Source organism: Canis aureus, chromosome 35 (assembly GCF_053574225.1).
Source record: "Canis aureus isolate CA01 chromosome 35, VMU_Caureus_v.1.0, whole genome shotgun sequence".
Taxonomy (NCBI): Eukaryota; Metazoa; Chordata; class Mammalia; order Carnivora; family Canidae; genus Canis; species Canis aureus.
The window spans coordinates 16,323,347-16,335,647 of NC_135645.1; the positions used below are offsets into that span (position 1 = coordinate 16,323,347).

General features: G+C 35.3%; 1 protein-coding gene across 4 annotated transcripts in view; it reads right to left on the minus strand.

Annotated features, from left to right (window-relative positions):
• LOC144305530 (uncharacterized) overlaps nucleotides 1-12,301 on the minus strand; it is a 355,637-nt gene that overhangs the window by 142,749 nt on the left and 200,587 nt on the right. For 3 of the 4 annotated variants that reach the window (XM_077884436.1, XM_077884437.1, XM_077884435.1), the window contains one exon: nucleotides 2,701-2,813. The exons of the other annotated variant lie outside the window; for it this stretch is intronic. In XM_077884436.1, the coding sequence (XP_077740562.1) occupies nucleotides 2,701-2,707 (7 nt within the window). In that variant the 5' untranslated portion in view covers nucleotides 2,708-2,813. The remainder of the gene's footprint in view (nucleotides 1-2,700; nucleotides 2,814-12,301) is intronic. 4 annotated transcript variants of the gene reach the window in all.

Genomic DNA, 12,301 nt, shown 5'->3' on the forward strand with positions numbered 1-12,301 from the left:
TAGCACAAATAATTTATGAGAAGGGATATATTATTGAGAAGTTTGTTCCTCAGGTTTCTGGTCCAAAGAGTCTGATTATTTATGAAATGGAGCCAAGAAGGCTGTGAGGGTATGAGGTAACAAAGATTGTCAAGCAAGGTTGGTAAACGAGAATGGTGGCAAAGAAAGTCTTATTCCACGGCACTCTCTTCCTCTAGATGTTGACAAGGACTCCCACTCGATCCAAACTGTGTTCAGAGTCCTCTGAGCACTTTTTTTGCCCATATTTGGCCTGCTGAGCCTAATTTTCACAGAGAATCCTTCAAAGCCAGTTTAAAGACAATTCCTTGACCCTTATTATCCAACCAAATTCCTCTTTCCTGTACTTAATACTTAATCATATTCTTAGTAATTTTCCATCCACCTTTTTACCTTCCATTGGCACTTATGTATCCATATTTGTCCCTCTTTATATTTTGTTTTTAAATTCCAGTATAGTTAACATATAGTCTTATATTAGTTTCAGGTATACAATACAGTAATTCAACAATTCTACACATTATTCAATGTTCATCATGATAGGTGTATTCTTAATATCCTTCACATATTTTACCCAACCCCCACTCACCTCCCCTCTGGTAACCATCCATTTGTTCTCTATAGTTAAGAGTCTGTTTTTTAGTTTGTCTCTTTTTTTCTTTGTTCATGTGTTGTTTCTTAAATTCCACATATGAATAGAATCATATGGTATTGGTCTTTCTCTGACTCACTTATTTCATTAGCATTATACTCTGTAGTTCCATCCATGTTGTTGCAAATGACAAGTTTTTATTCTTTCTTATGCCTGGTCCCTCTTTTATTTTGAACTGAATTCAACAGTACTGAGTCCTACTGCAATAGTTTTGAATGAAGTATTCCTTGCTTAACTCTGTATGGTACAATTTTCCTTTAACAAAATGCAGGGCTCTGCTTTCTATCATAGAGCTCTCCCATGGTCTGGAAAATTGTAGGAAAATTTGTACATACAGTAAGTCAGTGGGGGTATAAGGAGAGTCAAATGCTTCATTATTCCTGGGAAGTCTAAAGGGAGCATCCTAGCCACTGCCTAGGGAAAGTCTTCTCTGTCACTGGAGAGTAAAAGTATATTTAGTTGTTGGCATAGATATTATTTGGGGTCCTGATTATTGCCTAGGAGTTCTGCAAGGTTGAGAATTAATTCTCCGGTGTAGATAATAGATAGGATTTCCTCAAGTGGCTGCTAATGGCTGGGAATATTCTGAATGTCGAGTCTTTCTAGAACACTCAGTACTTTCCACATCTTGTCCCTCATTCTGGGGCTGTCTTGTCACTGGTTTTACATTTCCATTTTCTCCCAACCCTTTCAAGTCCAGGATGACTCTCTACTCCAGTGGGAGAATCTTTTCTATCTTTCCATGTATTCTCTCAAAACAATTGTTTATGTGCAGCCTTCCCATTTCACTGAATTCTTAGAATTTTTAATTATCTATTATCTATTATCTGTATTATGTCATCATTGAACATGGATGCCTACTTAAGTTAATCAGAGTTCAATGAGCCAAAAAATAGCAATAATAGGGAAAAAAGTTACTTCACTTAAATTTCAAAAATGCCATTCTACTACATATGTCAAATAAGCAATGTGAAAACAGAGATGTATCACTTATCTCAATAAATCAATCTGGAAGATCACACACTCTTCCATCCAGAATCCAACCTATCCATTTACTCAGAAAACTCCAGTGTTTTCTGAGACATTTAAAAAAAAAATTGACCTTCAAGTATTCCTAACTTCATTTATTTTTAGGTGCCAGGATCCATCTGGATTTAATCCCAGCTCCTCTCCACTCTGAGAATCTCCAAGTATCTCTTCATCAGGTTACATATTTCAAGGATACATGGTATCACCCAGATTCAGGGCAGACAAATCCACTGAATTTAGCTCTGCTAGCCCCATGCATCATGAGTGCTTCCATTTGAGGATCATATATATAAACATCTCAGCAGGCGATACCCCTCTGACAAAATGTGATATCATATTAAAAAAGTAAAAATTAAAAAAAATAATTCAAGTTTAGTGAGACTTGCCATGAAAAGCATAACATTTCTATATATTGCAGTTACTGAGTCCTTTTAAAATAAAAAAGGATATATAAATACTACTAATAGTTAATACATATAGTAACTATCTCTAACCAGGTATTAAGTGTTTATATGTTATACTCCAGAACCTGTATTTCAGAAATCGGTCTCTCTGTCCTAACATGTTGCCTCTGAAAAAAAAAAAATGTGTTGATAAATATTTTTATTTAGAAAAAGCTACATTCAGATTATTCAAAGAATATACTAAGGCTGCCATAGCATACCAAAGCATTTGGATGTCAGCTCTTGTGATACACCTAAGGGCATTTTATAACACAAAAAAAGTTTTTACTGTATAAAGCTTTTTAGAATATAGAGGAGTCCATTGTTCTACCTGCTTTTTATATAAGTGATCAAGAAAATATTCAGTAAATGATTTTGTAATTATTTGCCCCTGTAGTTATTTATCTGGGGTACGTGTTTGTTGAATATCAACACTAAAATAAGTGGCTCCTATGTATGCCAGACACCACGCTACATGGTCTATATCAAAGGCGAGTGGTGAGGTCGTTGCCTCATATAAGCACAGCAACACAGTATCCTTCGGTGTGCACAACCAACCTCTCATCCATGGCTTCTGGCCATTCTAGATGCTCGTGGAGGAGGCAGCACAGCTTGGAAAGTCCAAATGCTGACAGTCCTTTTGACATTCCTCCATCACTACAATTCTAAGACTAAGAAAGATTTTGTGTTAAAATGGTATGTTCTGTTCTTCATATATTAAAATATATTTCAGCATCATAAAGTAATGTAAATTGCAAAACAAAGTTTTGAAAATACTTTAAAATGATGTCATGATGTCTAAGCTGCTATAATAGTGATCTCAAATGTTCAAACACCCTGCAACAAAATAAGCAACAAAGCCCGAGTGCACACACACACTCAAAGAAAGAGAATTCTCCCTAATGTTCCAACAGTTACAACACAATGTAAATACAGTCACGTTGTGTGTTTATGTACACGATGTGAATCTTGTGGCAGTGAAATGCACATGATTGTTTTTGTTGATGTTTGTTTGTTTGTTTTAGAGAGATTGAACACAAGTGGGAGGGTAGGTGGCAAAACCCAAGCTTGATCTCTTGACTCATGAAATCATGACCTGAGTGGAAACCAGGAGTTGGACACAACCAACTGAACCACTCAGCGCCCTAATTGTGATTTTTAAAAAAGAGCTTACTTCAGCACAGAATATTAACTCTGTGTATAGTCAATATGGTAATTCACTGGCATTAGAATATTCTGGCTGAATCTCCCATATTCTTTATTTATATATATTTACACTCTTGTCATATATGAGCAACTCCTTACATATTTTCATGTTGGTCAACTATTAATGAGGAGGGGGTTTTCTCTTTCCATTGTAAGGACTTAAAATATATCTTTATAGCTGAAGGGATGAAATTGTAAAATACATGTAAAACCATGTATTCTACATCCTTTTTATTTCTCTACATAAGTGACTTCCTTGATCGCTGTTAATTGCTTTCATCATTTTATATCTACTTTTCTTTAGAACATCTTATGGTTCTTTTGTCATCAAATGTTATGGGTACATCTGAAATTCTTTACATTTACTATGTTGGATCTGTGTACTCTAAATTTGCTTATCTATTGCGATTGTATACTGGGGAAGATGTGCATGGGTCTAAGAATGTCCATTAAGCCAAGAACGCAGGAAAGCCTGAATCAGAAGATGACTTTCAAAAATTACTGGCATATGCTACACACCTGAGTATGTCAGTTGCCTATGAAATGAATGGATGACATTAAGTACTCAGTGTATCACTTCTGCTAACAGCCACCCTGCCCTGCTTATTATGGTACACAGGTTGTTCTGGTGAGAAGTGACAGGCACCAAGGTGGGAAGGAACAGCACAGAGAAGTCAACCTAGATAAAACTTTACAAAGCCCTATTTCTTTGATCTGGATGAAGACACATCAGCTGTCAGCATGACCCCAGCAGGAATTCTTAGGCTAATAAAATCCTCAGATTTCTTCAAGCCAGACTGGTCTGTCTTCACTGTATTATCATACAGGAGAAGCCACCATTACTGAGGAGCGTTTGTTGCCAATGCCAGCTTTCCTGGGGAATTCTACAATTCCAACTTAATTTAAGACAGTTTATTGGGCACATTCCACCTCTACACTCTTAACTTACCATAGGCTAGGATCAAAATAGCTTCGGGTGTTTAGTTTGTTTCATGATCACAGAGGGAAAAAAAAATCACTCTCAACAAAGTGTTTATACAGTTTTCTTGCATTCCAGCATTATCTCTAATGACAGTGGTTTTAAGAATCTCAGCTTGAAACTATGTTATAGTTTAGCATTTTCTCTTTTGATAGGTGTGTATGTGTATGCATGTGCACATGTGTGCGTGGTTTCCTTTAGTTTCTCTACCATTACACTTTGCACTGCAAAAGAAGTTTAGCTGATATTCAAGTCAATTCTATCACAACTTTTTAGCACTTCATTTTTTTAGATTTCACTCAGACCATTCTCAAAGAAGCCAGTTAAGTGGCCACTTAAAGCAGACATTCACTCATTTGACACTGAGACTTGCTCTCACTGAAACTGGTTTCTGCGTGATATTAATAGAATGAACAAGTAGCAAAATTTGCCAGTTAACCAATTCCATGCCTAGGGAAAGCTGACCCTTTCTGAGTCAGGATTTTCCCAGAGTTAATGTGAAGGTCAAGTAAATAAAGGAGGGAGGTGCGATGCAAATTGAAAAGTACTATAAAAATCTGAAGTACTAGGACACCTGAGTGGTCTTTGGCTCAGGTCATGATCCTTGTACTTCTGGGTTTGAGTCCCACATCAGGCTCCCCACAGGGAGTCTGCTTCTCCCTCTGCCTCTTTTATTCATGAGAGACAGAGAGGGAAAGAGAGAAGCAGAGACATAGGTAGAGGGAGCAGCAGGCTCTCTGCAGAAGCCTGATGTGGGACTCAATCCTGGACCCTGGGTTCACACCCTGAGTCAAAGGCAGATGCTCAACTGCTAAGGTGTCCCAGGTGTCCCAATAAATAAAATCTTAAAAAAAAAATGTGAAGTATTATCACTAATGCATTTTGCTTTCCAGATATTTGGCAATAACTGTTGTATTCAGTTTATACTTTAACATCCTAGACATTTGCTATTTCTAGAATCTAATCTGTTTAATTATGACATCCTTGGTATCTTAAGTCCTATATATTTTAAATTTTAAAAATATTTTTAAATCCAAAAATTTAAAAAAAATCTACCTACTCTGAGGAAGATTGAAAGAATTTTGGATAAATGAAAATAATGTTGAGTCATTTCTGACTGAAAACTACCCTAAATATTACTGACTGATAGGTCATTATTTCTTGGAAGAAACACTATTGTGGTAATCTCAGATCATGTACTTGTTCAAAACTGTAGGGCAATTTTAGCAGTTACTTTAAGGAGGTAATAGAAAGTATATTTGTCAAATTTGTAATTTCCACAAAACCAATAGGAACAAAACTCAAGGTTTAAAAAGTTCTTTACATTCTAAAAGAATGAGATTAGTTTTAAAAAAATAACAAAGATACATGCAAGTTTCTAGATGTGGTTCAAGCAATCAAAATAAGATAAATAAGATTATGCACAACATCTATCAATATCTACCTTAAAAGATAATTTTATTTTTATTAACTGTAAGCCCCCCAAAATTAGACTACATTAATACAAATTCAGCATCTAGGACAGGAAAGAAAAGGACTATTCTACTACATGCAACTATATGTATTTTAAGAGGTCTGTTTGAAAACACTATTTCTAAGATATTGGATAAGTAAACAATGGTATGTCCACATGGTGGTAGACTATGCAGTTATATTAAAGAATAAGAAATATCTATATAATTTTATCTTAAAATATCCAAGATACATTACTAAATTAAAAAAAGTAAAGATTAAGCAAAGTATATATGGTATGCTGGCATTTGACAAATAGGGAAAAAATATATATATACACACACATATGCTTCTATTAACAAAACAATAGAGGAGTAAGCCATAAAAATTTTCAAATTGATATTTATAAGAGAGCTTATACAGGAGGCAGATAGAGAACTGTGTGTCCAGCTGGCTCAGTCAGAAGAACATGTGATTCTTGATCTGAAGGTTATGAGTTAGAGTCCCATGTTGGGTGTAGAGATTACTTAAATAAATAAACTTAAAAAAAAAGGAGGCAGAGAAATTAAGTTTCTTAGAAAAAGCATTACTTTAGAGATTTGATTTCTGGAAATTATAAATATTTATGTAATCACAAAACAAAATTATCTTTTTTATTAAAGAAATCTCCGAAAATTGAAATTAATATATTTTATACTATATAATAGAGATAATAATTTTATATCTAGTTAATGGCATATCAATACAGAGGATCCACTTTAAGTGACTTAAAAGAACATTGTAACTTAATTGCATATCCCAGGGGATTATAGCATAAGGATAGAAGAAATTTTTAAAAAAGTGCTTTTAGTAATTACATTGTCAATGGTGACATCATTAATGCTGTAGTGTTGAGACTTACCTGTAATTTAAGATGAAACAAATAATTATATGATATTCTAATTCTATCTTTCCTGATAAAGAGACTGCCACTGCTATTAACAATAATAACCACAATAAATGCAACACATCATATATTATTAAATCCACAAGTTAGTAAAATATTATTTTAAAAGATCTAATTGGTTCCCATTGGAAGATGCTAGGAAAAAAAATACGCTATTTTGCAAACTGCAAACTAGAAAAAAATGTAACCTTATCCTGTTTTCCTATACAGTTTGCCATAGGGAAGAGGAAAGTTGCTCTTTATAGAAATATCTCAGCTAGTAAATTAAGAATTAATGTTAGACTTAGAACATCACCATTTTGCAATTCTTATTAAGTGAATGAACCTAGTCATTGAGCATGAACAGCTGTTAACTACAAAAATAAATACAACCAGGCATTATGTGTCTCCTGATGTTAGAGCATTACATTACCTATAAAGTATTCTTGCTAAAAAATTGAACTTAAATCAGATCAAGACTGCAGATCCAATTTATAAGAAATAGATACTTCAGAGGAATAAGTCAAACTACACTATGTGCGACTACACAGAACAAATAATAGAATTTCCAGTTCCTTCAACACATACACTTATAATGCACATCTGTATACATACACTTTAAATATATATAATATATATTACTTTATTCATATAAAAACAGAATATTATGAAGGACAATTGGATACTTGGTGATATTAAGATACTACGTGTAATCAATTGCATATTTGATGATATTAAGAAATACATACAGAAATATTTATTATTTCATGTCTAGAATGGTTCAAAATAATATGGATAGGAACATATGTGAAACAATACTGCTATGACTGGATGATGAGTATATAGAGATTCATCCATTATTTTCTTAATCTCATGTGTTTGAAACATGCAATACTTCATGTTTTAAACATTTTCTTCACATAGCTCTATCACATTTATATTACTTATATTCCTAGGTATTTTAAAAGTACATTATGTCAACATAAAGTCTTTTCTTCATTGTATTTTCAAACTGTTTCTTCTGTTTATAAATAGGAAAGAGCAATTTAATAATAATCTTATACCCATACACCTTATTGAAATTTTTCAACAATTATAATAATGCTCTAATTAACTCTCCAGATTTTTCCAGGGAAACAAATATGTCATCTACAAATACTCTGATTTTCAACTGTATGCCTCTTACTTCTTTATTTATCTCATTGTGTTGTTTGGATTCACTTGAGCAATGGTAAATAATGGTTGTGACAAAGGACATTCCTGTCTTATTTTTTAACTTTGATGAGCATGCTATTTATTCCCTCACCTCTGCCCTGCCATTGAGCATGAGACTGGGTTTCTGGGGTGTGTGTGAGTGTGAGAGAGAGAGAGAGAGAGACAGAGAGAGAGGGAACATTGGGTTCCCACTTTATTGTGAGTTTTAATCAAAAATAAGTGTCAAATTTTAATGAACATCTTTTCAAAATCTATGGAAATAATAAAATGTATTGATCACTAATTGAATAGCTGATATGCTCATCTGACTTGTCTCTTCATCAAATTATATTCTTCCATTATTTTCTTCAATTTCACTTCATAAACACACTGATCTAGGTCACAGATCACTGCGGTAAAATTCAAAACAAATTATTTTTGTGACTTCATTAAATTTGGTGTTTCTATCTGTAGCAGGCTGAATAATGGATTTATGACTATGATTTCATGTCTCCCTATCAAATTACTTAGATCACTTATTCCAAAATTTTGCACACTACTCAAGTTCCTAGACCTATATTCTCCCTACATGGTGGTAAATGGCATCCTGGTTGAGACAATCCAGAATTTCTGGGTCACACTCATTAATATTCCTTATTCTTCAGTCCTTACTATTAACAAAGGCTTCTTTGTTTTTTTCTTTTTCCTACTTTCTTGAAAGAATGTCTGTTTGTTCATGTTGTTAAAATACATCTTTTACCTTATGATTTAAGCACTTATTTCTTACACTTTCCAAAAATTTCCAGCATCAATATTTTCTTCTCTTCAAACATTTCATCTTACATACCTCTAACTTGTACTATTATTTTCTTAAATATCTCTAGTTCCCTACCTTCACAATGTCAAACCATTTCTTCCCTCAAGCCAAGGACTTTGCAAGGAAGAAGAGGCCATTGAGACTTTGCATAGAGTCATTTGAGTGGATGTGCCTCCTATTCTTGAACCTCACATGAGCTAAACCCTATGGGTTGCAAAGAAGCACTTTTTCCCCCTTGCTAGAGTTGTCTGACTTTCCTAAAGACTGTGCAAGGACTTTAGTGCAGGAAGCTGTCTTATAACATGGTGTTCATTTTACCCAAGACCCTCCCCTGCCTTTCTTCTTTACCTTCAGTCCAATGATTAGATGCCACTGCTAAGCACTTTTTGAGAGGAAAAATTTAGTTTCTGCTTATTTATCAAAAGAACTACAGAACCTGACTAAAATGTACCTGAAGAAACTAGCAGAACACATGGGAGAGCAGAGTTGAGTTGACTATATTGGACCAGGATGGGGTTGGACCATAAAGCTGAATAGGAGAGAATTTACAGATATGGAATCACTTGCCTATGATTTAGGATTTAGCATTCTAGGAAGTTGTCATGATACACTCCTGATAAGGGCTTCATAAAGCTTGGAAATTTCAATGGTCATAATAAATAATGTAGAAATCTTAGACTGCCCTACCAAAGCATTCAGAAAAAGGTCAAAAGATGTATGAAGAATTTTATGCAAATATGGAAAACTATTACTTGCCTATATTCCTTGAAAGGGCCCAAGCAAACTCCTTTCATTAAGCCTTGAGGAATTTTTTGGTAAGAGAGGTCACTGGCATTCCTGAGAATCTTGGCAGTGACTATTTTCTAAAGGCCAAACCTGACAGTAACAAGTGCTACTATGGAACTGGATACACTAGAGTCAACAGGATGATAAGATTACAGAATAGCAGAAACAAAGTGGATGTAATTACCATATTGGGCACAAAGATTATCAGGCTATCTTGGCTACAGGTGTCTGTAACAATGGCTAATAGTGTTCACAGAGGAAAAAAAAAAAAAAAAAAGACAACTAGCATATACTTTAGCTTATGTATCCAGAAAAAAAAAATCAAGATGTGATGAGCAAAAGGTTTTTGTCAGTTACTTGAGAACAAAGTTCCATTCTGAAATTTCATTAAAGAAAAATATTGATTCTTCCAGTTATAGCCCCACCATGAATGGTTATTGTTACAGTTAAAACCCATTCCAATTGATCATTGACAGCTTTGCTTCAGTACTTATACCTCGGAAATTCAGCCAGCCAGTAGCAGCCCCTGCTTCTTAAAGCCAGACAATCAACACAGGCTGCACGTTGGTGTGCCTCCACAGCTAAAAACCAACAAATTCTTAAATGCTTCCTTGGCTGGTTAGTAGCTGATCTCTGAATTCCATGCTTCTCAAATCCTATATAAAATCATCGTTTGGAGACACAGTGCCCTCTAAGACCAACTATCCCTAGTAAGCAATAAATTCAGCTTTCATGTTTGTTTCAGATTATTTGAGGGTTGAAGGAAAGGAGTCTCATTCATATACTACAATGGAAAAGTCTGATCCCTCATCCTGTTCCTGATCTGACCTGGTTGTTATATACAGAGCCCAACAATTTGAAGGGAGGCCAGGTCTCCTTGAGGTAAGACCTTGTAATGTCACTGCAACTTTATATAATGAATACTCCCCAAATATTTCTCCTCAATAAAACCTGCATTTATCAGAGTAGGCATACACTATAAAAAGAAAGATATCCAGACTTGAGAGACTATCAACCCCGCCAATAAGAGTGGGGCTTATGAAAGCCACTGTAAATGGAGTCCTGGCCCAGTTCCTTTCATGGGAGGCCCAATAAGTTCATGGATTCACACTGTAGACATTTCCTCAAAAAGACTTCTCTGACTTTTGGAGTAACTCCTCAAAAAGACTTCTCTGACTTTACTGTAGGAAGGGCTGAGTAAAATGTTGGCCCCACCTAAAATCATAAATCACAATCAATATTCTATCTTGGGTAAATTTCACAGGTCAGTTCTCCCTCAAGGAATTAAAGTGTGCAAGGGTTAAGATTCCCAACATCTACCATGTTTCTCTGGGTGGTAGAAACCAGATAGATGACAGAAGGTAGGTAGACTTAATAAATGGTAGCACCAGTAACAGTGGCTGTACAAGATGTGATATCTTTACTGAAGCAGATCTATATAACACAGGAACTTGATATGTAACTGCTGATAGGGCAAGTTCATTCCCTCCTACCTTGATAAGTAAAGAGGAATAAAAGCATTGTTTTTACAAGTGATTTTACAGTTTATTGCCATGTCCCAGGGCCATATTAAGTTTCCTGCTGTTTGTGACATATGATCTTCAAGGATCTCAACTGCCCTGACAGTCTTCAGAACATCACATTTGTTCACTATACTGATGATATCATGGTAATTGGACCTGGAGAGAAGTGACAAGAAATCTCTGCATCCTAGAAAGACATATTATGTGTCCAGATGATGGAAAATATACCCCCCCCCCCGCAATTCATGGCCTACCATATCAGTGAATTTGTAAGGATTTAAGGATTATGGAGGATGCTCTCTCCATGGACACAGCCTGTATGCCCTACCACTAAAGCAGCAGTTCCTGGTATACCTCTTTGTATTTTAGAGACAGCATATACCACACTTAGGACTAGTGCTCTGATTACTTACTTTGTGATGTAGAAGGCTAACAGAATTAGGTGGACCCCAGAGCAAGAGAGGGCTCAGCATCAAGCTACAGTGCAAGCTGTCCTACCATATAACTCAGCAGATCCAAATGAACTAGAGGTACTTATCATAGAAAAGGTTGTCTTGTGGAATCTCTAGCAAATGCCAAAATTTGCAGAATAGACTCTTAAGAGTTTGGGTATAATTTTTTTTTTTATAGTTGCTTGAAAATCTGGTTCTGCTTTGTTCCTGGGGCACAGTAGAGCCTCGGCATCTGATTGAGATGTCAATAGACTCAAATTAGTGCTGTTCACGAGGAGCTTGTATTGTCATATCTTCCAACTCACACTATACTATTGACCAGGAGTGTCACCAATCTGTCATATGCCAGAAATAACACATTTGGCATGGAACTTGTGCAAGTCTAGAAACCAAAAGTAAATTACATGGATAGCTGGCCCAAACCAGCCATGCCATCCACCACTATGATATTCCAATACTACCCTCAGCTTTCACATAAGGTTTCAAGGGGTGGGAGTAGGGGATGCTAGGGATGGCAGTGAGGTATCTTCAAGCAATGGATTGAGAATACTACAATTCTGCCCTCATTCATCTCTATATGCTGGTGTGAATAAAAACAATGCTGTTTCACTCAACTTCACTTGTAGATAGACGGGTATTCTAAAAACAGGTGTGGGAGAAACTCCTCTCAGGAAGTAGAGAAGTACACTTGTTCATTAGTTTTACATAAGGTAGAGAAACAGACAAAGTAAAACTTTCTGTCTTCAGAGTGTGTATGTGTTTAGTATATATAATATAAACACTGAACATATATACACATTTTAAACATAAATTTAGACATATTTT